Source organism: Diadema antillarum, unplaced genomic scaffold, assembly GCF_040938485.1.
Source record: "Diadema antillarum isolate AM-2024a unplaced genomic scaffold, OU_Dant_1.0 seq00000368_RagTag, whole genome shotgun sequence".
Classification (NCBI taxonomy): Eukaryota; Metazoa; Echinodermata; class Echinoidea; order Diadematoida; family Diadematidae; genus Diadema; species Diadema antillarum.
This window is the reverse complement of record NW_027271369.1, coordinates 985,558-1,012,346: the sequence shown is the minus strand read 5'-3', so window position 1 is coordinate 1,012,346 and position 26,789 is coordinate 985,558. Positions and strand designations below refer to the sequence as shown.

General features: G+C 37.1%; 1 protein-coding gene across 1 annotated transcript in view; it reads left to right on the top strand.

Moving 5' to 3' along the window:
- The window catches only part of LOC139731321 (cGMP-dependent protein kinase 1-like), an 88,554-nt gene extending 62,068 nt beyond the window's left edge, over window positions 1-26,486 (top strand). The window contains exons 3-17 of the mRNA XM_071642208.1: window positions 5,351-5,464; window positions 9,440-9,545; window positions 11,831-11,894; window positions 12,948-13,025; window positions 13,490-13,581; window positions 14,837-14,911; window positions 17,202-17,273; window positions 18,354-18,441; window positions 19,622-19,758; window positions 20,145-20,234; window positions 20,877-21,018; window positions 21,859-22,022; window positions 23,159-23,344; window positions 24,974-25,040; window positions 25,808-26,486. Coding sequence (XP_071498309.1) covers window positions 5,351-5,464; window positions 9,440-9,545; window positions 11,831-11,894; window positions 12,948-13,025; window positions 13,490-13,581; window positions 14,837-14,911; window positions 17,202-17,273; window positions 18,354-18,441; window positions 19,622-19,758; window positions 20,145-20,234; window positions 20,877-21,018; window positions 21,859-22,022; window positions 23,159-23,344; window positions 24,974-25,040; window positions 25,808-25,906 — 1,574 coding nt within the window. The 3' untranslated portion in view covers window positions 25,907-26,486. The remainder of the gene's footprint in view (window positions 1-5,350; window positions 5,465-9,439; window positions 9,546-11,830; window positions 11,895-12,947; window positions 13,026-13,489; window positions 13,582-14,836; window positions 14,912-17,201; window positions 17,274-18,353; window positions 18,442-19,621; window positions 19,759-20,144; window positions 20,235-20,876; window positions 21,019-21,858; window positions 22,023-23,158; window positions 23,345-24,973; window positions 25,041-25,807) is intronic.
- Window positions 26,487-26,789: the final 303 nt, after the last annotated feature.

The window sequence follows — 26,789 nt, the reverse complement described above, 5'->3', positions numbered from 1 at the left end:
GGACTGTGGTGTATTCAAATGAGGCATTTGTTTCCTAGGAAGAGCCGAGTGACCCTGGTATGTGGGACACATTAACCTTTCAGTGAGCCTGGATACTGGGATTATCAACCTGTGTGAGTCAAATATCGCAATCTCCTCCAATCTGAGGGAATTGAGTGCTGCAATTTCCCTGATCATGCCGATATCATGTGACCCCTGTCGAGTCCAGCCCACAATGTGTGTATTTCCGTATGTATGCCTGTGTGGGGAGTGGGTTTGGGGTAGGGATAGATTAGTATAATATGGAAAATGAGTGTTGTAGCAAAATCAATCCATCCTCAATGGGTTAACCATGGTTTTGCAGAACTATGGTGGAGTTTGAGAAGTAGCACTTTCATATTTTGTCAACATGTGATATTATATCAGAGCTTTCATTGAACCTGATGAAGACTAGTCCCAATTAAACTTAAACGGTTATCTATGTGTGTTAAAGCAAAATCAGCTAGTCTTCAATGGGTTAAGGGACATTTCAGAAGTGTGGCAGAAGTGAATGTTGCATACAGGTGGCCACACTAAACAGGTTGACACCATACTGAGGTGGCTGTAGGACTGGATATAACTGCTTACATATGACTTGGTTAAAAAGATGACTGACATCTTTTTCTTCACAATGGAAGACATAGACATATTGCATTCATAGTTTCATTTGTAGCCTTTTATTGTGCATCTCCAATTCCTCTCCTTGTGGTAGATCCCATGTTCTGTGATGGCTGCGTGGGCAGAATAATCTAAAATATATTCAGGATTGAATTTACCAGGGACAGACAGTCAATTCTAGGGTGTCTCAATCTTGAGGTACCGTCATCTGTGATGTGTGACAGCATCGTCCCCAGGGAAGTGGGAAAGATGTAGTTTCGTGAGCATCTCGGCTTGTCTAGCAATTTAGGGCTGTTCATCGGCATGGAGACACAGCTATACCTTGGACGTTGATTGTCTGTCAGGATTACAATGTAGAAGTTATCAGAGTACAAGGCAATTTCTGTCACTGGAATTGTCAAACTTATTTTCCATGAAAGATGTCTGGTAGAATACATTATGCAAAGATATTGTCTTCTACCTCGAACATCTTGAAAAAGAAGAAAAAGGGGAAAAGGAAGAGGAGAAGGAAGAGGAGGAGGAAAAGAAGAAGATGAAAAGAAAGAGAAGGAAAAGGATGAAGATAAGAAAGAAAGAGGGAAAGAAGGAAGAGGAGGAAGAGAAAAGGAAGAGGAGAAGGAGGAAGAAAAAGGGATCAAGGGAGAATATAAAAGAGGGGTAAAAGGAAGAGGAAGTTTCTAACAGATTCTAATACATGACATTTCCCATTGTTGTAATTTGCTACTGATACTTCAACAATATGAGGAAGCATACCCAAACCTGGACTGACTGGCACCTGTATGGCTGGGATGAGCAAAATGGAACCATTTCTTTTTTAGTATTTTTTTCCCCTCTTTTCTTTTTTTAGTTTCAAACAACACATACTAGTGGTATTTTCATCTATACTTAGCCTAAAACAATGTGTTCCTTTCCTTGTGGAATTACTCTCAAGTCTTACTTTGTGCAATCACACTCTTGAATATTCATGTGTGATAGGTCTCCACATCCCCAGCCATGCAAAAGCTAGTAAACAACAATGATATATTTTCTGCATTAGACTTTTAAAAAGTGATCCCAAAATAGTATCTAATTTATCTATTATAGTAGGTTTCGCAGTTTGCATTGATATTCATTCTTTACAGTAATTGCGATCCTCCCAACAAGCAGAGTTGCCTTTGCTTTGTGAAAGATGAAAACCAAAACAAGATATTTCTCATAGCATCCTTGCAATCAAATTATGAGACTTATTCCTGCATTTTTTACGAAGATAGTAAGTAGGTAAATATGATAACCACTTGGCCCAAATCATGTCTGACTTGTTTCAAATCATATAAGATCAAGCCAATTTAATATAAAATGAGAATATATCAATCATGACATCACAAGGCCATTGCTATTTTTTCTATCTATTCTTAACAAAGCTCCCTCTACAGTCCAACAATGATACTTCAGATCCAGTCACCTTAACCCGTTGAGGATGATTCCCAAGTATACTTGTGCAGGTGTCAATGGGAAATGTGTGTTGTAGTAAAATCAGCCCATCCTCAACGGATTAAATGAGTTGGCCCTCTTCTGACAAGATGTCTCAGTTTAGACCAATTGTGACCGTGCATCACAAAACCAACAAAAAGCCGCACACCTTGATTTTACATGAGGACTCAGAATAGGTGAAACGGGTCAACCAAGTCAATCCTGAGTTTTTCATATTTTCTGAAAGAGCTGTTCTTCGTCTACATTACTTGTCAGTTTAGGATCATAAAATGAATGGGAAAGTGTGTTTTCAGCAGTTTTTTGACAACCCTTTTTACTGTAAAGTAGTGAGATCAGGTATGTCTTAGAGGCTCCTTTTCATTTTTTGAAAATCCTTTGCACACTCTTCAATTTCAACTCTCATGACTTTTGAAAGGATGAGGCTACTGCTTTGAAAGTTGGCATTAATCATGGACAGAATGTGTCAATAGAGCATGCTTAATTTCAGCCTAATCTGATAGTCCCTTCATTGTTGTTGCTCCGATGGTTTACGGCCTGGTTTTTTTTCCCCCATCCTTTGCACAGCTAGCACAGTTTTGTAAAGATTAAGTGCTTGAATAGACACTGTTCTTCCAGAGCCTCTTTTCTCGGTTCACACTTTTCCAGAGTGTGTGCTCTCTTTCAAATATTTATATAGGTTAGGAGAGTCCATTTGAATTGAGTCATACATCAAAGCTTAGAGTCTGCTCTTTCAGAATCTGCCCTTAACCCATTGTGGATGGGTTGATTTTGCTACAACACCCATTTTCCGTAGACACTTGCCTGAGTATACTCAGGACTCGTCCTCAACGTGTTAACTACAAATCCATGTCTGGCGACATTTTGTTGATTTTGTGATGCAGGGTCACAATTTATATGAAGGAGAGATAATGCGTGAAGATGAAAAGTGCACTGTCAACCCTTTCCATCTTATAAATTTGTTTCATGAAGGAACCAGGTGTCCCATGTATTAAGGAAATGAAGTGATTTTGATGTGAACTTTAAATACTATGTGCATTTTCACACTTTTGCTGCTGTATATGATGACATTCAAACAAAATAAATGTATTATTCCCTCTCAAAATTTATTTTCTTTTCTTTCGTGGGGGTGAGGGGATGGAGTTCAATGCTGTGTCTTTGTGGTAAGATTAGTGTGACTACTTTTGCTTTCTTCTATAGATGTGAATACATCTATATATCATGTACTGATGCATAAGTGTATGGGTGTAGACATATTCATGGTGTATTTACACATTATTACACACACACACAGACAGACACACACATACAGACACACACAAACACACTTACTCAGAGTCAACTGCTGCAATGTCCCGATACACGCAGAAGGATAAACTGATGAAATTACTATGCAAGCATCACTAATGTGTGTGCTGGGGTGAATGCAAAACAAGTAAATTAGTAGTATACAGATAGCATTGAAGGTGCGGCTCCTATGGAGGGATTACGATGCTAGAAGCAAGAAAAGTAATTAGTCATGCGAGAATTTAAGTCGTTGACGTCATTCCCTGGCTTCAGCAAGCTACTTTATACTAGAAAAGACTGATCTGTTGCTTGTGAGATATTACTATTTCCTCATTTAACTCATTGAGGACGAGTCCCGAGTATACTGTAAAACATGATATATTCGCGGCATGAAATTTTCGCGAATTGCAGCCGACAGCCTTTTTCATGGCATGAAATTTTCGCGAATTGCCACTGGCGTTCAATGCATGTAGTGTAGACAAAAACTTTCGCGTGCATTTTAATGTCGCGAATTTCGGCGCTCGCGAAATTCGCGAAATTAAAATGCGCGCGAAAATTCCTCGTTTTACAGTAGTCGGGCAAGGGTCTATGGGAAATGCGTGTTGTAGCAAAATCAGCCAGTCCTCAACGGGTTAAGGTTGATACTTGACACACCCATTTTCTGTGAGCAATGAGATTACTGAAGAAGAAAATTGTATGATAATATGTTAGAAAGGCTGTGGTGGTGATAACAGTGGTGATATTCATTTCTATGTATATCCAGGGCAATGTAGTCTTAGATGCTTCATTGTCATGAAATGATTAACATGAAAAAAGTTTACACTAAGTGAATGAACACAAAATGGCTGAGCATTTATGAATGATATTTTCAAGACTGGCTTATCACTGAATGTCATAGTTAATGGTTTGCATCTATGTTGGGATAGGAGGTGAATGGGTGAAAGAGGCAGAGGAATGAGGGGTATTTGTTTGTCTTGGAATAATGTTTGGATGGAAGGCAGATGGATCTTGAGTGACAAGTTTGTGGTCCTGGTTTCACTCTTCAGTTTCCATCCTTCCACAGCCTTCCTCCTGACTTCCCCCTCCCTCCTCCCATCTCCACCTCAGATTTCTGGAAGAGACACGCTATGCCCAGACTCACTGACATGAGTCATGTGACAAAAAACATTCATGATTTGGTGGACATTACTGTAAAAGTGGATATTTTCACACGAGTAATTGTTCACACTCTGCTGAGTAAGATGAATATTGCATGTTTTTAATTCCTTGGAATCAAGACATAACATAGCAGTACACGTAACAAGTTAAAATATTTGTGTGCTTCTATTTTCGTGCTAGTTTGTGGTCATGCAAAATGTACAAAATTTCCACTTTTACAGTATGACAATGTTTTGATTTGTACTGTAAAAAAAATCCAAATTTTTGTGTGCAAGTATGTGTATGTATATGAATATAGATAAATAGATAGGTAGAGAGAGAGAGAGAGAGAGACAAATACATGCAAACAAACATACATACATAGAAATATAGATGCATACATGTCGGAAATTGATCATTATCATGCTAGTGAGTTCTTATATCTTTCCCAATTTAATATTCATTATCATAAAGATTTTAAGTATATAGACAACCAAAAGAGTTCATGTAAAAGGTCAGATGAAAGTGTACTGTGTCCTCAGCCTTCTTTGAAAGCAATCCTCGAATAGTTCCTCCACTGCAAAGCGGAAATCTACAAAGTGGATGAAATCTCTCTCAAGGTCTTAACAATGTTTTCATGTTCATATCTATATGTCATTGTTATTATCAGGGGTATCCCTTCATTGATTTCATCTCAGCTGTCCAGAGAAAGCAGAGTGTGTATGTTGATTTTGTGATGTGTAGATTTGTCTCTTGGGAAAGAAATGCTCAAGCTTTAATAACATTTTCCTCCTGTTTTGTTTTTGTTTTGTTTTTTGTACAGAGGGCAAGGTTGAGGTGACCAAAGAAGGCAAATTCCTGACCACCATGGGTCCAGGCAAGGTGTTTGGGGAGCTGGCTATCCTATACAACTGTACCAGAACAGCAACGGTTAAAGGTGAGACCCAATCCTGTCTCCATCACATCCATCGAATGATAGTCTGAATACTGACTTTGACTCTTGCAGAAATTTAACTTCTGTGACTCTGATGCGTGCAGAGTTAACTGTTTATTCCATTTCTTGCTCTCTCTCTTTGTTGCCAATTCAATTTACATTTCATGTCTATTTCTGTCATTTTTCTTTCTCCATATCATTTTTTTCTTTTCCCTTGTCATTGCCCCTTTTCCCTTTATGTGCTTTGAGCAGTAATTGGCTCAGGAAAAAAGGCCATATGGTTGTACATCCTGTCCAAGGTCCCTATATACCACAGGAAGGATTATATCCTACCCAGGATACCTATTGCCTTCCTTATCAAATGTTAATCAAGAAAGAAAGCATAAATCATATTTTTTCCATTTATTGCTACGTGTTTTATTAGCTGATTGTTTGGAGCTGAAACATCACCAGGGATTTCTAGCCATTGTGAGAGAATCAACCGGTCAGGGTGTAGTATCCGGTTTCCTTGCAACGTTCAGAAATACAAAATCCATTAACAAAGCATATATCCATTTCAGTTGGCGATTGAATATGCAAGTATAATAAATCATCAGAGTACCGTTTTCCAGTATTCGCATATTTATAGTTTGTTGGTTTCTAAATGAGAAGCCAGCATGTAAACCTCATAAGGGTACTTAGCAAACCTACGCAGTAGACAGTCCTGGATTTCTGGCTGATTATAGAAACTTTTTTTGTTGTCTTCAGATACCTCAAGTTCTAAGTGAAAGAAAAGAATATCAAATTTTATGCTTCTACTCAAAATTTTATTTTGCTGCTGGCAGTACACCTGTACGGGTGTCTGTCGTTCAGCTCTGAAAGTGAACAACAGTCTCTTTACGTTGCTTATCTTACGCTTAGTTTAGGTGTAAAAGACACCCCTGGATATAAATATGTCTGTATGCAGTCAACTTCTCAACAAAGTGTGGTGTAGGGTTTTTATCTCTTCTCTCAACCACATACTTGCTTGTCAAAGAGATTTATCAAGCATCCATCACTCACAGAAACCACTAATCAGCATTCACAGACATCAAGAAACCTGCTTACTTTTTAAACGGTAATTCTTGTTTTAATGTTTCTTCCATGTCTCCAACATTCTTCCAGTGCATCTGTCCATTATAACTGTCTATCAATGTATCTGTTTGTTTTCTTATCAATGCGTAAATTGTCTCACCCTCCCGTCCTCCCACTTCTTTGTGTTTCTTTCCATATCCTCCTCCTGCAATCAAGGTATATTTTCCTGCATTTCTATTCAACCTTCACATCTTTTGAAAAATATGACGTATATATATATATATATATATATATACATATATATATATTTATTTATATATATTATATATATATATATATATATATATATATATATATATATATACATATATATGTATATATATATATATATATATTTATTTATATTTATATATATATATATATATATATTCCAATTTTGATGGAAATAAATGCATGAAAATATCTGAACAGGATCTGAACGTTATCTTGATGTGGGATGTTAAGCTGAGAGAAATGACATTGTACACATCTAGTACGTAATGTGTACATGACTGATCATCCTATTACCCGGAAAGAATTATTAACCTTTAAACTGGAAAATTTTCAAATAAAGTGATCTTTATATTTAAAAAAAAGAAGAAAAATTTGACATCATATGAATGTGCATGTTTGCATTTGTGTAGTTGAAATGGTTTGTGTATAGTATGATATCTCAATGGATAGGAAGATATGAAGATGTTTCATCTCAGTCAGTTTGCTGGGCATATACCGGATGAACATAAATTCACGTAATCTATCATAGTATGGGCAACAGGGCAGAGTTAAAATGGAGTTCCGTCTGCCTGATATATCATCTCTGGGGCTGGAGGCAAACAATCTGAATGACTTAGTAAACACATCCCTCTCTCTTAGAGTAAACCCTGCCCCATCCACGGCTAACCTTGTGTGTTTCATTCACGCTGTGTAATCAAACAGCAATAAGGAAGAAACACCACGAGGCAGGCGTTCTGATGTAATGCTGTTGGTTCTTTCTCATTCAGTCCTTGAACATGCTCTATTGATTTTCATTACATTAAACACAATCAGACAGTGAAAGGTTACATAAACACAAGGATGTGTTTTCTTTTGTTTCTCTCACATTAATAGAAGTGGATATTAAATATGTGCGTGAAACCTTTTATAAGACTGGGTTTTTATTCCTGTGAAGCATCTGTTTCTTTTCATTCTTTTTTTTTTGGGGGGGGGCTATATTGAATTAATAGACGGTCTGCAAATGGAACGTGAAACATAATATCCTAATAACTTTTGATAACTAATAACTTTTTTGGAGGAAAGTGTAAGTCTGATGAATTGTTGCTTTATATTTATCTAAAATGTAATATCCAAACATAGATGAAGAACAGAACATTGACAGCTTTAAGTTCATTTTCAGTCACTTATGAAAACAGAGCACTGTTTCTGCAATTGTTTCTTTATTTTGATATATGTATTTGTCAATGAAACATGATGCAAAAGTCTGTCTTCGTCTTTCAAATCATGAGTATTTCATGGAAGCAAGTCTTTATCAAAAGTTTTTTCAAACGTTAGTCTACACAAGCATTCCATGTATCAAACTATCTTTTTCAAAGAACTTTTTAAGAAATATTCAATGGAAACAAATTAAGTAGTTTAAGGTCACAATGTATTGTCAATATCTGTGATTTCTAAACTCCATGTCTCTTCCAGTGTTTACCTGTAGTGCTCCAGACTGGATTTTGATATATTATAGCAATGGGCAAAGATTTAGTTAAATAAATGTTCAAAGACAAAAGTAAATGAAGAAATAAACCGTGTGTTGTTCATGGCATGGCATTGTCACATTAGGGTTTGAGCTTGTTTATTCAACATCTTGCAGCATTTATAGAAGAGATTTTGTGGTGTCATTTCATCTTATTTTTGCATTCCACTTGCATTGGGAGAATAATGAATTTGATTTGTGGAATGTATGAGAATCAGATGAATTTGATTTATTGAATACTTCTGCAGCAATATGTACGGTATCTCATAAGCAACTTTTGTCTCACTCTATTAGTGTGTATATACATAAACACTACTGTCTCTTTGTTCTCAGTGCGTTCCTTTTTGCGTAGAATCCCTTTTTGCCAGAACTGTTTTCTCATCTTTGATCATTTTAAGGTCAAATACTTTCATCATTTTCATGTTTGTTCCTTTCATTTTTCGAATTCTTTGTGTCTTATCAAACTTGTGTGTTTCTCTCTGTGTAGAGTGATGCAAAATGTCAAAAAAAGTGTAGAACATTTCTCTAACCTGGAGACTTCTTTCACCTTAAGCCCTCTGGGTACTTCACTACAAGTGGCAATTCCTGAGGTCAAATGACATGTAACATTATCCAAGGGCTTCTTACATAGTGGCTCTCTGGAGATACAGAGCAACCGTGAAAATGTACATTGTAACATACGAACAGACTTTTTAAAGAAATTCAGCTCTGTCTGCTGTAGGTCCTGTTACCGTCAGTGCATAACACAACAAAGAATGAAGAAGCATTTATGTGACCTTTGAATTCTAACAAAACTGCCCAACATAGATTTTCTAAGTCCAGCTTTTACCAGTTTTTTTCCCACTCTTACCTTTCAAGTGATACAAATATGCAAAAAAAAAAGAACACAAAAAGAGGTAAATGCCATTTTCATTTTTCATTAATGTCATCATCTAATAGAGAAAAATGTTTGCTATGGTACTGAATTTGATACATAACTATACATTTTTTTTTATGATATTGATAGAACTATTACACATATTTTGATTATTTTCTTTGTTTTTTTTAGAAGCTGCAATCTCAAACATCTCAAATTGAAAAAGAAAGTAGATATATATTTGTGCATCTAAACTCTTTATATTCTGCTCATTTCTCTCTGTGTCCATCAGCTGTAACCAACACCAAACTGTGGGCCATTGACAGGCAGTGCTTCCAGGCCATTATGATGAAGACCAGCTTGGTCCGACAGGCCGACTTTGTAGAACTGATCAGGAGGTGGGGAACTGATGACATAACTTTTGATGATTGGAGACTAAAACGATGATTATAATTATGGTTGTGATTGTCATTGTCATTGCGATTGCAATTGTGATTATGATTGTGATTATCATTTATGGTTGTGATTGTAATTGTGATTGTGATTGCGATTGCAATTGTGATTGTGATAGTGATGGTGATTGTGATTGTGACTATCATTGTGATAAGGATAGTGATTGTGATTGTGATTGGGAATATGATTGTAATTGTTATTGTGATTGTGATTGTGATTATGATTATGGTAATGATGGTAATTGCCATGTTGCTGATGATGATGTTTGTCAAGATGATTATCTTGACTGTAATTCACAGAAACCTTATGACATAGATAATTAATGGGTATGAATGTTCTGCTGTGGTGTTGATAATAACTTCCCAAAAACAGGAAGGTAGTAGAAAATAATGATGCTGTCATTGCAAGAAATGTCCTGATTATAATGTTGTGTGTTATGATAGATATTGCAGAAAAGGAAATTAGTTATGTTTGAGATGACTTCATTACGCTCTGGATGAATGCTTGGGTTGCTGTTCATTATTTGGCAAGTTTGGTTAAAATGAAATAAGGTTTGTTATTCTGCTGGTTCATTAATCTGAAAATTGAATAAAGTTTGTGATTCGGAAGGTTCATTGATCCGAAAATTGAATAAGGTTTGTCATTCCAAAGGTTCATTGATCCAAAAATTGAATAAGGTTTGTTGTTGTGAAGGTTCATTAATCTGAAAATGAAGTAAAGTGTGTAATTTTGAAGGTTCTTAGTACCACCCTTTTGGGGGAGGGGTTCATTTTTGGACTAAAGAACTTTACTTCATTTTAGGATTACTGACCCTTTGGAATGATGAACATAATTTCATTTTCCATTCAACAAAACTTTGGAATAATAACCTCCTAAATAAGGCTATAAATATTTGGTTTAAAAACATCTAAGAATACAGAATTTTGGTGGTTCGGAATGATGAATCTTCAAAATAACCAAACTTATTTCATTTTTGGATTAACAATCCTTTGGAATTAATGAACACCAACTTGATATTTGTATGTCAGCCTTTCATCTTTGGTAAGAAAAGCAGTTAATGCATAAGCTTTATGTATACAGAGAGAGAGGAACAACTCTTAGCTCTCCTACTAATGGCCTGTCGGCTTAATGCATGGCTTTGGCTCTGCATACACTCTGCCTGCTGATGGCATAACTCTGGTGTATTGTTTTGATAGAGTTCACTTTCCAGCCATGGTTGATCATTACCAGCCTGCTGCTTCCATAAATTGCATTTAAGGCCGAGCGGCCACCCCTGACTCACAACAGTCCTGGGCATTAATGAAATTGCTGTGAATGAAATATGGCGAGTGAGGCAAATCAGATTTGTGAGCAACTGTAGAATGTTTTGACAAATCTAAAGCTGTTGAACATTCCAGTAATAGTCACCTTGAACCAGTGCATTTCTTTTTATAGTTTTATTGATGCTGTCTTTGTTGTGTTTTATATATATCATTTTGAGATATGCATTTTTTCCGGTTGACCAAAAATATCTAATTTGTAGAATGGTTTCTAATGATGATTGTTTGATAGTGTAAGATCATCACTGGTGAACGCAAGTCTATGTTTTCACTGACTGTAACAAAGAGAAAAGTTAAACAAAGAAAACAGCAAAAGTTTCATTAAAGTGAAAAGTGACTAAGTTTCACATGTATTTTGAAACAACAGAATCTGACTTGTTATTGCATGTGAGAAATGATTGATGTGATGATATAAAACCCTTATAATTGTCTTATCTTTATGATGGTAAAAAAAAAAATCATTTTATGTCAGTAACTTGATAGTAACTACATGTCGTCTTCATGAAAACGTGAATGCAAAGAGTAAAATCAAAATTTCTTTTTTTTTTTCATTTCAAGAAAGGAGGTTTTTAAAGGCCTGTCTGTAAACCAAAGGGAGGAGAACATTTGTTACTACATCGCATATGCATACAAGTTATGTGACAGATTGTAATCAAATTTCACCATTTAGGAAATACATGTAAAACTTACTAATTTTTGTAGGCCCTATTAAATTGAACATATGATTTTTATGACAATTTCACATTACTATTCATATGTCATTTCATCATGTGAAAAAAATAAGTTTAACGTGGAGTGGAGTTTCCCCTAACTTATCATATCACATAGTCATCAAGATATCGCTACAAATAAAATTGTAGTTGATATGCTTCAACTGTTGATGTCCTTGACTTTTTAATGTTTTCCTGCAGAGTGCCAACTTTTCATCATCTACCAGAGGAAACTCTTAACAAGATAGCAGATATCATAGATGAGGTAAAGAAAACAAGCTGTGCACTCTCCCGTTTTCTTGCATCCTCCCTCCCATAAAGATACTGATTTAGATATAACTCATTAATATCAATGCATCAGTGATGTCTTAGACTCATGGGCCCGAATTCACGAAGGTGGTACAAATGAAACCATGGTTTAACCATGGACAAAAACCATGGAGCGCCAAGTGTTGCATGGAATATTTCGTTACGAAATCAGTAATTTCGTCGATGAAATGATTATCTTGTAACGAAATGACATTTTGTAACTAAATGAATATTTCGTGCACAAAAGGATAATTTCGTTAACGAAATTTTGTCGACGAAATGACCAATTTCGTAACTAAATATTCCGTGCGACACTTGGCACTCCATGGTTTTTGTCCATGTTTTCATTTGTACCACCTTCGTGAATTCGGGCCATGCAGTTTAAGTCTTAAATGTAGCTTTGCTGAGGTTCTTGTTGAATATATACATTGTGTAAAAATGAAATAAACTTTATTAATTGAAGAAAGTAGAATTGTGATATTAAGGGTTTCAACTAGGCATATGAATATTTGACATTTTGATGGTACCTAGCCCAACAAATGTATGGGAAAATAAGGCAAATTATAGCTGTAGTTGTGTGAGAAGAATAAGCAGAACTGAGTTTGAAAAAAAAAAGATAAGTTTCAAAGTCGTATCATGTGTATGTAGAATGTGCTGTACCTGAAACATGTCCCAGCACCACTTCATCAGTAATACAAAAATATTTGGGCAGTGGAAATTTTTCTCATAGTTTGGAGTCATTTCCACTTTATATTCATGATCGGGGTTGATAATATGAGGTATAACTATATGAGTTGAATGTTGGGGTTCATTTCTAAACTGTCTGCATGAGTCTTATCCTATCCTGCCCAAATATTTCGTGGCAGTTGATTCATATATCATCATCAGAGTAACTGTAGTAGAAGACCGGAGGGGTACCAAGTATTCTTGGTGACTTTTTTCCAAACATATCGTTTGATTGATGTCTCAAACCTCTGCTCCTGTCTCGTATTTCACTCCCCCACTCCAGACGTATTTTGATGAAGGAGACTACATTGTACGACAGGGAGCCACCGGCGACACCATGTACATCATCAGTAAAGGAAGGGTGAGGAATGATGGGAAGGAATGAATGAGGTCATGTGTTTTCTCACACAACCTTATCCTCAACGAATTCATCAACCTGAAAAGCAATATTGTGAAATGATGTGTCTGTTCAAAAATGAGTACAGTTTCTTTGTACTACAGTAATCTAAAGAATACTCCTAGTCACTATAAGAATTATTTATTAGCTGTTGGTAGATTTCTGACCTTACTTCCATAGTAGGTCATGTAGTTATGTGAGCTGAGAGTTTATTCAACCTGCATTTTGTTGTGAAAATATTTATGAATCAGCCAATGAAACATTCCACAATAGCACAAAAGACAGTGCTTTCTGTGGCATTTATCAAATATGCATGTGTTTGTGTAGTTGTACAATTGTGATTCTGTTTATTTGGCCATTAACGTGTGTGAAAGAGAGAAAAACAAACCTAAATGATAGAATAATTTTGTCGTTGGGTTACTCCGCAGTGCCAAGTGACCCAGAAGATGATGGCTGGTCAAGTGAAGAATGCCAAAATGCTTGAGAAAGGAGACTTCTTTGGACAATCAGCACTAGAAGGGTAAGGAATAATAAATAATTAAATGAGGCTCGTTTCACTCAGAATGTCTTCTATCACTTTTTCCATCATGCCTCTACACTATGTGGTGATTCATATATTAATATAGTGACTTTTTCTTTCAAGCAGTTGTGGAATATTCATTCCCGCCATTGATGCTGGTGTTTCAGATACCCTTTTTATCTTTGTAAGCATCATCATCATCCTCATTCTTGCCTTTTCTGGTTCTTGTGCTCATCTTCCAAATCTTTCTCCTGTTTCCTTCTGCTCCTACTTTATCATCCACCTCCCACCTCGTCTCTGGAGTTTTCATAATATCTTTTCTCTTTGTGAGATGTGCCAGTATGATAAATGTGGCAAACATTTCTTGCCTGAGAATAGATTTAGCTTTCAACAATATGCCAGGAGAGTCTGTAATTCCCCTTGCGAAGTTGTTCATCCAATATCTGGTATCTAGAGTGGAAGTGTTTTCCAAAATTGCAAAGTTTGAAGAAACTGGTAGGAGGTCACCATGACCATCCAGGAAAAATGGATGATGGCGCTCTGCTCAAGTGCTCCGTGGTATTGACTTAGCAGAGCAATGTCTACAAAGTGCGATTAATCAAAGATCGACCTACCCAGTCTGTTTTTGTCCTGCTCTGTAAACATCTAAATTGATGTTGGTGGGATGCCATCCCAGGAGAGCGAGATGTACACTTTGGTCCTCTTGTTTGCATCTCATCTACCCCTTTCTTTATCAGGGTCATGGTAAAATCAGGCCATTCTTAGTGGATGGATTGCAGTAAGGTATCTTTATCACTGACAATCAAGGTACTATTTTGAGGAAGCTAGAGTAATCATTTAATATCCCCAAAATTTGTTTCTTGTTATCATTACTTCATTATTTGTTTTCAAGACAAAACTTTCACAGATGAGTTTTTTTTTTTTCATGCATCTCCTCATGTTACTGTCTCATTCGTTCATTTCTATTAAACTGTGCAGGGGATTGCTGAAGGTTTTGTTATGCTTTATATTCTTGTCTACTAGAATGGAAAATGCAGTTCAGTGCTTTTATCTCAGCCTATTGTGTGTCCTCTCTGTATACATCCAGACAAGTCATTAATGTCATTAAAACAATTACACATACATATAATTGATGTTTGTGTTTTTATGTCATTTTGAATTCTATTCCTCAAATATTTTGAATAAATTTCTCATATTTTCTTGCTTCTCAGCCATTATTATCATTATATCATTTCTTCTTTCTGTCTTTATTTAGAGATGAAATTATCCGAGAGGCAACGGTTATAGCAGCAGACCCCAATGGAGTGGTTTGTCTAGCCCTGGATAGAGAGTGAGTAACAATGGATTGGTTCCAATGCCATGGCAAGCACTCAATTTCACACTTCAATAGAGTTTAATCAACTCTATACAGACTCATAAAAGTACCTGTAACTTTGCTAAGGTGTTTCTTGTTTTGTTTGCTAAATTTAGGGGGAAAAGGACATGACACAAAGGTACTCAGTAAGCTAAAAAAAATCCCACTCAGATGGAAAATTTCACAGGCTCACACTTTTCAATGCTATACAGATTCAGAGGATTCTGTAATTCCTTACCACCGAGAAGAAGTTAAAGGGTGTGTACAGTTCTGGTCGAGGTGAAGATTTAGCTTTTAACTTTTTGCGAGATATTCAGAATCCACTCTATGAGATGTCAAAGAGCATGCAGTTCTAAGGGGTATCAAAAGTTTATTCGATGAAAATCGGTTTTGAAATGGCTGAGATATCCAAAAACAAGGTGAAACAAAGAGATCCTAATAAAGTTGTGGCATGTTGCCTTTTATTATTAGCACTTTTTTTGGATATCTCAGCCATTTGAAAACCAATTTTCATCAAATAAACGTTGAATCCTTCTTAAAATTACATGCTCTTTCATATTTCATAAGAGGCTTTTCATTATCTCACTTAGGAATGTTCAAAACATGAGTCCCTAACTCAACCAGTACTGTACAGTCCCTTTAAGCTCTGTATGTGCCACAGTGCACACCCCCATAATCATGTGCCACATTATTCTGCAATCACAACATATGAACACTTTTGGAAAACATACTGTGTTTCAAAGCCATGTAACTTTTTATAGAAATGTTTATGGTAGACATGCAGTGAGCAAAATTTGTAGAGAAAATTCCAAGCTTTCCTGTGATGTAAATCTATCTTAGCAGTTCACCTTAAAAAAAATGCACTGAAGTGACTGATATGTTTTGAAAAGTCATCAACCCATCGATGGAAGTATACCCAAAGTGGACATTTTGAAATCCAGCACCCAATACACAAAAGTTCACACTTTATGACCGATCCTTGTACCCTTTCTGTGTCTATAATTGGAGAAAATTGCCCGTATACAGTGACTGGGTGTAAACTTAGCTTGCCCAAATGTCACGCACGAGGAATGTGCGGCGACTTTAGGCCTTGAACCTTTACTTGGCTATCAAAACCGCTCGTGCAAATTTACAAGTGACATTATCGAATGAGACACATGACACCAGGCAAGGATACAAAGTGGAGGAGAAGAAAGAAGCACAGTCTCTACCTTCCAAAGAAAGAGGTGGCAGAATTTGAAACACTATCTACAGAGTTTGTGATGAATTTGGTGTGTGGTAAATGAGAAAAAGGTGATTCTATGATCTTATTGCTGAAATACGAAGCTTCCATGACATCAGGTTCATCCTAATTGAAAGTTTTCTTGCTCTGTGAAAACACTTCAGATTGGATTGTTACCTTTCCTCATATTCAAGTCAAGTCCAATATTATGCATACATTCCATGGAGGAGGATTTCTCTCCCAATAGAAAACATGCAAAACATGCAATAAATGTCTTCATTGGCAGGACAATACCTTGTTATTAGATACATGACTTCATGAAAGCAGGTAGATGTAGTGTTGAGCATGACAACTCTCTAAATGATGGAAGAAAGAATATTTAATACCTGAATCATTTCCTTGTGCATTCTTTAGGCCTAGGGTGTATATTCTTACAGGTAAAACCATGATGGTGAAAAGCGTGATGCACTTTAAAACAGTTCATTTCCCCCAAGATTTTTAAACATAAAATTGTAGGCTGTACAGTACTCAGTTTAGATACTTGTAATAATATCTCGCTGGTATTACCCCTTACCCATAATGATTTGGTCTCCACAGGGAATACAGATAGTTTAAATGAGACTCATTTATTCCTCAAAACAATGTAATATTGTACCCTATGGTCAGGTACATTGCCTGATGTTGTTTGATAAATAAATGAATATCATTACCTATATTTCACTGCTGAGACCAAATCATTACCTGTAAGAACGTATGCCTAGGTTGTTGTTTTTTTCTCCAAGATTATCAAACTGAAATTGTAGGCTATACAGTACTCAGTTTAAAAGCTAGTAAAAATATTGCACTGGTTTTGCCCCTTACCCATGATAATTGGGTTTCAACAGCAAAATACAGGTAATGATATTCATTTTTTTTAAATAAAAAAATGCGATTTCATAACTGGTACTCGGGTACATTTTCTGATGTTGTCTTTCTTTGCCATGCATCGTGGCTAATAGAAGATCTTTTAGTAATAGCTTCCCCATGGTTTCTGCTTGGTTCTAGGTCTTTTCTACAAGTGGCTGGTGGCCTAGAGTCAGTCATCAAGAACAGACTAGAAGACAGTGCCAAGGGAAGGTGAGAAGATGAGAGCAAAACTTTCAAGAGAATTACCCAAAACTTCTCTCTTTTTTTCTTGAGTAGAATCACCTACCAACCTCCATTCTATGAAGTTAAACTTGATATCAGTAGCTGGAAAGTAATTTCAGTACATGTGAAATATTCAGAGGTTTTTTTGTTTGATGTCTATACAAATCATGTGTTTCACTTTTCTCTCCTTTTTCTTCACCTGTCAGGGGCGGATCCAGGAATTCCTTAAAGGGGAGGCACCTGTACAAAATTAAAGGGGGGTGCCAGCACCCCCATCCCATTTTTTTCTTTTTATTTCTTTTGTTTTAACAAAAAATAAAGAGGGGGTGCGCGCCCGGTGCGCCCCCCGCTGGATCCTCCACTGCCTGTAGTATCAAGACAGACTTTACAACCTTTTCTGTATACATGTACATATGAAGAAATATATTTTTCTATTGAATTTGCATTACAAATCCTTGATAAATGTTAAGTTCATAATAATTATTAATTCACAATGGATGATTTTAAGGCATATTTACCCTGCTTTAGCAAAACAGGAATTATTGTCAACCTCACCTAAAGGTTAAAGTAAAAACATAAAATCATGTTTGTCATACAATGCAGAATATAGAAGTACTGTAAAAGTGGATGTTTTCGCGCGACTAATTTTTCGCGCTAGGCCGGGTCAGAAGAGTTTCGCGTGTTTTTAATTCCGCGGAATCAAGACATCACGCACAGGAACGTATGGCAAGCAAAAATATTCGCGTGTTTTTATTTTTGCGCTAGTTTCTGGTTGCGCGAAATGCGCGAAAATTTCAACACCGCGAAAATTTGAACTTTTACAGTATGTTACTCTGAGGAGGGAGACTTCATCCTTCTACAGTATTCATAGCATTAATGTTATATCTCCTCTTTAATCCTATACCAACCAAGCATTATTGACAGGGTAAAATCTTCTTTCTAACTTTTAATCCATTCTAATATTTTCAGAACAAGAATTGTTTTCTTAAAATTCAGCGAAGTAATTTGACAACTAGAGATTTTAGCTTTCTCAATATTTTCTATGACTGCATTTTCTTTTCCCCTCAGAATTGATTCAGAGTTTGCTGATGTAAGGTTAGGAGATATTCACATCGTAGCAACACTCGGTGTGGGTGGCTTTGGACGGGTAGAACTGGTAAGTCTATGCATTTTGTTCATAAAGCAGAACTGTAAATGCTGTATCTAGATGTTGCCATTGAGTGATCTTTCTTTGTGTACATCATATAAACAGAGTTCCTAAGTTTGGTGTGCTAAAAGCAATTTGCAACACTCATACACAAATTATATTGGAAGGAATTTGAACTTGGAAGTTTGATAGATTATATGCCACAGTATAATTCCTTACTCCTTCTTGCATTTTCTTCTTCCATGTAGATCTGCTAACCTTAGGCCATTGACACATTGCAATTCTCCCCAGGTTACTTCATGCTGCACCCTGTTGCTGTAAGCAGTGTGTTGATGCTGGATTAATGCATGGATGCATGGTTCAATCTATTAGAATTTTTAAAACATATGTGACCCGCTACAACAAAAGGATCCGAAAGTCGGGGGAGGACAATTTTCTGAAAATGGAATGACATTATTTCCTTACTCTTCTACTTTAATTTGATATACAAAGGTATAGCACAACTCATAAAAGTACTCGGTTGGAGAGATATCAGTGATTTTATCAGTGCATGTCAAGTGGTTGAGGAAATCAGTTTCGAGAAAAACGCCTTCAAAGTTGTCCTTCCGACGCTATCATGGTCAAGGGGAGGCGAGACAGTTTTCACCGCTTGACAATAAAAGGCACGCTCCTAGCGACCTCCGCCATGTTCAGTCAAGCTTAGTGCCAGCGGTCTACACACAACCAATCGGTAATCAGGATGCCACGCACTGACCAATAAGATCACTCCCTCATTGCTAGGGGCGAAGTCAAGCTGCGGCGCTAAATCCAAATCTTCGGACATGTTTCTCTTACATTGAAAGTGGGAAAATAATGGCCCAGAAAAACGCTGATTTCTTGCCTTTCCGTAGATCATTTAGCTTAGAAATTTCGGCAGATGATGGACAAAACATAAAATTGTAAAATTATGCCAAAAACAGAAATCTGATTGTTTTGACCAATTTTGATGATGTGACTTCAAACTCAATTTTCTCGGCTCGGCCGTCAGCGACTTTAGGATCCTTTTGTTGTAGCGGGTCACATATGTATTTGGCCCATATAGCGTTTAATATCATATCTCTTGTGGGAGCATGAAATGATCATTGCAATGAGTTGGGTGGAACGCAAACATGATGCGACTTTGTTTTCCCCTGCCCCCATGTTGTGCTAGGTAAGACTAGAAGGCAAGAGTCAGACGTACGCCCTCAAACAGCTGAAGAAGAGACACATTGTGGAGACAAGGCAACAAGAACACATCATGTCAGAGAAGAATATCATGATGGAGGCTAGGTGTGACTTCATCGTCAGGTGAGGACAACTTTTGCAGCATGATCCCACAACATCACACAGCTCTTTTAATGTTTTAGAGTTCAGTCACTGAGTAGTGAAATGAAAAAAAAAAGAAGCCATAATGTGTCTTTCCTTGCTGTCCCAAATTTTGGCCCTGGTAGACTTGGAGCATGAATTAGAAATTCTCCTGATCCCTGGCAACTCTCATCCAGTCCCCACAGTCATCAACTGCAAATGTCAACAAACTGTGGGAAACTTCCCTGGAAAAAAAAATGCACAACTGCTTGGTTCTTCCCATTATTTTGCTCATATCACAATGGTGTGATAGCATCCCATGTTTGTGTTAGGAGCGTGTATGTTGTGATTTGTCTATGAATTTTGTATGAATTCTGGGTCCCCTGCAGGTTATATTGCACCTTCAAAGACACCAAGTATTTGTACATGCTACTAGAGGCTTGTCTAGGGGGAGAACTATGGACCATTCTTAGAGATAAGTGAGTACCAACTCTCTTCAAGAATATTGTCATCATGTTAATACTGTCTTCCTTTCTTAACCCAATGTCTCCCAAGTATGGCATCCTCATAAATTTTATACATGGCACATCCAGTTTCTGGTGTGTGTGAGGCCTTAAACTTGCAAAGCCAGTTAAACATGCCTTTGCAAAGTTTTTGAAATTGTTATAAGAATAGAATGAAGTGAAAAGGCTGGGATAGTATCAAATGTGAACAAAGATATTTTACAATGATAATTGCAGGTGAAGTGAAACATTAAAAGTGAATACCAGTTTAATTCATGTGATGTCTGTTTAAGGGGAACTAAATGAATAGAAAACAAGTACTTGGCTTACCTTAGACATGTAAAGTGCAATTCCACCTAATGTTCATGTTGCCTTTAATTCTTAAAAAGTGTAATTTCATACAAAGTGGTTGAATTTTCATTCAAATCAAACACAGAATTGGAAAGTTTAGTTTGAGGTTATTGATGGCAGCATTGTGTTCTCTTGCTCTGATTGCGTGATAAATTATGTGAACTGTGAAGAGATTTGACTTGAGAATATTGCTGAGGCATCAGACCATTGTCATTTCAAGACCCTTCAAATAAAGATGTTTTCTAACGTGACCTTCCTTTGCTGCAGGGGTTCCTTTGATGACAGTACAACAAGATTCTACACTGCCTGTGTAACAGAGGCTCTTGCATACCTCCATGCCAAGGGCATTGTCTACAGGGACCTGAAGCCTGAAAACATCCTCCTGGACAGCAAGGGCTATGGAAAGCTGGTACAGTTAATGTTCATCAAACTGGAGGGCATTTCATTGAGGGTTTTGTCAGATATTTTTCTGACTAACTGTTTTAAGCTACTGAAAACCTTGCATCTGATTGGCTGAGAGCAAATTTGTCAGAAAAAAAAATATGTGACAAAATACTTGATGAAATGCCCCCAATTTTTCCTCTCCCTGTCATTAATCATAGCAAAACTTGATGACTAGTTCAATGAGCTTTATTAAAGTATTCTGGCATCATCCCTGTTGGTCCACTTTGAGGCATTCATGTAGCTCTTTTAATGTCTAATTTTGTAATTATGTGCAACAGAATTTCTAAACTGTTGGAATGAAGGTGACAAAGAAATTAGTCTATGAGTGAATTAGCAGCCTTATCTATTTTTAAGGAGGTAATAGATGTTGGATTGGATGTAATCATGCTAGAGTAAGAAATTAAATGTAATCATCACGCAACAGCATTGTGCATCGATATGATTTGAAGATAGATTTTATTGGTTCCAGAACGTGGGAATGAAAGCCAGAGGGGTTGTTTGTCCTACATTGCATTATTCCATGACAATCCTTTTTTTTTTTGGCTATAAATTCATTTCAATTGTGGCAATGTGCTATGGTGATCAGTTCAAGTTTGGCAATAGTAAATCCAGGAAATGTATAAAAATGATACTTGATTCTAATAGCAAATTTGAGTTTGTTTTCACAGCAGAACACCACATTGGGATTATTTTATGATGAATGATGCCTTCTTCAAAATTTGCTATGATGGTTACTCCAAAGAATACAGTTTTCACTTATTATAAGTCAGGTTCTCGTTCCTTCTGCTGATCTCTTATCGCTCAGGTTGACTTTGGCTTCGCCAAGAGGATAGGTCACGGGAGGAAGACGTGGACGTTCTGTGGCACGCCGGAGTACGTTGCCCCAGAGATCATCTTGAATAGAGGTCACGACCTCTCAGCTGACTACTGGTCATTGGGTATTCTCATGTTTGAGCTGCTGACTGGAAGGTAGGCAACACCTTTCAAGACTTGGTCTCTAACTCTCATTCTCTGGGTCTCTATGAGGGCTTTCCCACTTACCCATTGAAGACAAGTCCTGAGTATACTCGGGCAGGTGTCTATGGGAAATGTGTGCTGTAGCAAAATTAGCTCATCCTCAATGGGTTAACGGAGACTCGTTTGTAACCGTGTCTCTGCAACACGTTTCTGAATAGGTTGAGAGCATCCAGCTATTAACACAGAAACAAGTCTCCTTACTGACTGCTAACCGTGGATGACTTTCCACACCACTGTTGTAACAAACACCTTGGCCTATCAATGAAACAAACAACTCTTAGTTTCCTTGCATGTAGAATTATGTATGTATGTTTGCATACAATAGTGGAAGTAAAAAAAAAAGTAAAACTAAGCTGTGCCCCCTCAAACATGATTTCACAGGTCACTATAAAAGTTCACTTTAGAAATGCACATCCATGATCGAGTATAGCACTTTGTGATTATTATTGGCCAAATGTGATGTTAAAAAACAGATTTCAGAGACATGGTACAAGTTTACATTCAGATCTCGTAAAATGATAACTCTATTGTCACTCAAACATTGTTTCAAGCTGAGAAACCTGTGCTTCTGTCTTTATCTATCTCTGTTTCTGTCTGTCTTTATCTGTGTATGTCTTTCTCTCTCTCTGCAAATTTAGGGGTTTTCTTTCTTCACCATTGCTAATCTACCAGTCTTTGAAGGTTCAGTTTTTTGAGCTATAACCATCCATGAACAGATTTTTGATGTTTGTTGGAGTTTAGACGGACAGGTCATACACTTCACACCATTGAATTATGGGGTGAAATGTTTGAGAACTAATTCTGAAATTATTTTTTTTTTTTATATGTGTACTTGTAGTGATCATACCATGGTCAAAGCTAAGTAGTAGATCAGTTTCAATTCAAACATTCTTCACACATGTATTCTTGTGATGAGAATACCATTGGCATTGATAGGTAAAGAGTAGACCAGGCTGAATTCAAACATTCTTTAAACAGATTTTCTTATGGTGATTAAACTATGGTCAAGTTGTTGACCAGATTTAATCTAAGAATTCTTTAAATCCTCACATATCAAGAATGAGTTCCAATTTCACTTTTATGTGCAGCCCTCCCTTCACTGGTTCTGACCCTATGAAGACGTATAACATCATCCTGAAAGGCATGGACATGATTGAGTTTCCCAGGAAGATAACTCGCAACGCAGCCAACATGATCAAGAAGCTGTGTCGAGATAACCCGACAGAGAGGCTGGGCTACCAGAAGAATGGTCTCAAGGACATCCAGAAACACAAGTATGTTTGAGATCTCTTTTCATTAGACCCAGATTCACAAAACAGAATTTATATATCCTGTCAGAGGTTATGTCATCGCACCTAACTCATTGACTTCAACAGCATGTGTTGTTACTTTTCCATTAGCAATGCTGCCATGTTGCTTATTGTTTCTGTTAAGTTTAGGCTGTAATGAGATAGATATCATTTATGTTTTGAAGATTTTTTTTTTAAACCAGCGTACTTTATTTATCTTGACGTGTAAGTATGTGATTATATATACACAGTTGAACCTCTCTTATCCGGCCTCCCTTTATCCAGATCTCTCTATTATACGGACGCAATCTCGCCGTGATTTTTTTAAAAAAATAATTACGGGAGGAAAGGGGGATTCCCAACTCCTTGAGAACTCCTACACAAACATACATGAATTACATATACTTGATACATTTCTTAATAATTATTTAGGTAAAGAATTTATAAAAGAAAATGATTTCATTCTTGCAAACACAAACCTCTATTTTGGGGTCTGTTAATGAGTGTAACAATGAAAAGGTTGCAGTATATACATTACTACATGTGGTACTACAATATGGGCTACATCAGTACATGTGTATTATGTACATGTATAAAGCATTGAGTCTCCCGTATCCGGCCAAATCCCTTATCCGGATGAGCCCCGGTCCGGACTTGTCCGGATACGAGAGGTTCAACTGTATGGATATTTATTATGTAGTAACAATGATAGTGCAATGTATACACAGACATCTGAGTTGCATTTTTTGTCTTTTGTTGACATAAAATCAAACTACAATACAGGTTACAGATGATTTATGACACATTTTCAAAGAAAGCATATTTTGATTGGAATACCAAAGAATAGGTAGTTTCTGATGCTAAAAAAATAATAAATGACATTGCATTAAGTCTGTGCCAGAAAAGTGTATGTCAGAAATAAGTAATATGAATTGTAGGAGGCATGAGTAGATGTTTAGAGCATGTTTCACGAAAGGAACAGAAGACAGGGTAGTCAGCGGAGGAAAAATGATGAAAAGAAGAAAGATGATAAAACCATGATGGTTATTGAACATTACCACTTAGGATGTCCCACATCACCAAACACTAGAGATTCCAACTTAAAATCATCTTCTAAATGCAGGATTCTCCCACCTGGAACCTCTAGCAAACGGAAGACTGTGAATGTATTAACATGGGCACAACACAAATGAGTTGTGCGTGCATAGTGAACATCACAAGTGTTAAGCGCAATGTTCCTCATGGCCATGGTCCCGGACCCTCTGAAGGGCCCGGGAAGCTTTAGGATTGTAGATGCCCTCTGGTACATGCTATCTTAGCTTTATTTTTAAACTTAATATGACCAAAGAAATGTTTGGCAAGAGAATGCTAATCTTAATTGGGAGGAAATGCATCTTTATTCTTAGGAAACATGCAGCTAGAGCAGGAGAAATTCGAACTCAAGCAGGAGATTTTGAGAAAATGGCCCTAAAGCGGGTTAGTTAGAGTCTCTTTAGACACGGTTACATGTGAATTACATGGATATTGATGTAGGTTGGATCAAAAATTTGGATAAACATAGTCAAACATGTAAATGTTGATAGCATTTGGCACTCTGTATTATTTTCTCTGCAGATGGTTTGATGGTTTCAACTGGGAAGGGCTAAGAAAACGGACGCTAACACCACCGATCATACCCACTGTAAGTTTCTAAGTCATGTGACTTCCCATACATTTGTTTGATTGTTGGTTAGCAATATTGGCAGTATGACATTGCTAACTAGAGAATTATGAGCTGATCAGAGACCCACCCCCACCCCCCCTTCTCTTGGTACATGCATTTGTCCTTGGATATGAACTTATCTAATTTGATAAATTTATTTCACGTGGATACAACATAAATTTGTTTCTCAAATATTTGAGTATATTTACTTTCACCAACTGCAACTATATAGATTTGCAAGTCCATTAGTTTATCATCTGTCTTTTCTTTGTTCTAACCCAAAGGTCATTTCAGAAAAGATTATCATTTCCTCCTCGTGCTAAAGCAGAATGATTCCTTAAAACGAAAGGAAATAATACAGGGAAACGATAATTTAGAACAAATCCAATGCTGTAATCAGCCTGTTACTAAGATATCACTTTGCAGTGCGAGTGCATAAGCAGTGCTGTAAAACCAGACAATTTTGCATGCTGGAAACTTTCTAAGATAGTCACAATTGTCAAAAGAAGGTTTTTGTCTCCACAATCCAGTTCATGTACTATGTTCATAATTTTTTCATGGTTGGCAATTTGCAAAAGTTTCATGTCACGAAAAAGGCCATCGTCTCCAATTTGCAAAAGTTTCCTGCCTCGAATGTTTCTAGTGTTATAGTAAGTAGACAATAAGACTATGCATGTTTCTTCTTGTGATGGTTACATGCACAAACAAATTCACTGCCTTCCCAATGTTTGCCCCACCCTGGCTAGGTACGGTCAAACGCGGACACGGCAAACTTCGACACCTACCCGCCTGACCACGAACCTCCTCCCGAGGATGATACATCAGGATGGGACCGAGACTTTTGAAGAAGATTTCGCGGCTGTCGATCGTCACTTTATGCTGCCATCCAAGAAAGAAATATGCTCCCTGTCTTCACAAGCAGAGTCGGTCTGCGTGACGTTGCTTCTCCTAAGTTGGACTTTCTGCAATGCCCTTGCTCCTCATGAAGCTATGAAGTGTATGAACAGACAAAGCAATGATGTGGATAGGTGATGAAGACTTGGCAATTCTTTTGGCAATATATATGTATATGTGGTTGCTAGTCATTTGGAGGGGATTTTTACAGGAAGAGGATAATTATGGCACTATAACTGTTCATGTTTGCAGGTTAATTTGTGCCAGATTTGATGGGCAGGACGAGGCTTGAGGAGGTCCTGTGTTAAGATTTGCGTCGGAAAAGACAGATTAGAAATGCCACCCACAATTGCTTGCTTTAAGATTGAGCATTTTGAAAGTCAGGTTGTTACTCTGCCAGACCTATCGTGGTCCTACAAATGATGGTTAGAAGCAGACTCTGAAATTGTTTGATGCTGCCTTCAAAACAGAAAAAAGAAGCCCTTGCCATGTCGAAACAATCCGATGGAAGGCTGGAACGAAGGTCTGTTGTTGATGGAGAATGGAAGATAAATCCTGAGAATCCATCCAAACAGCACCTTGAGCTTGTGTTAGATCTTTAGAAGGTTTGCAGCATCTCGCTTCTTTTTTTTTTTGGGGGGGGGGGGGGAGGGGAGGGTAGGGGGTGTCTTGGGAAGAAGGATAAGGAGTGCATCCATCCATTAGATTTGCCAGTCAAAGCATAGGAAGGAATTCATTCAGTACCCTAATGTCAGGATCCACGTCGTTAGGACAATTCACATGTCAAATTCAGGAACAGATCTGATGATCTTGAATGATCAATGTCACTTTTTG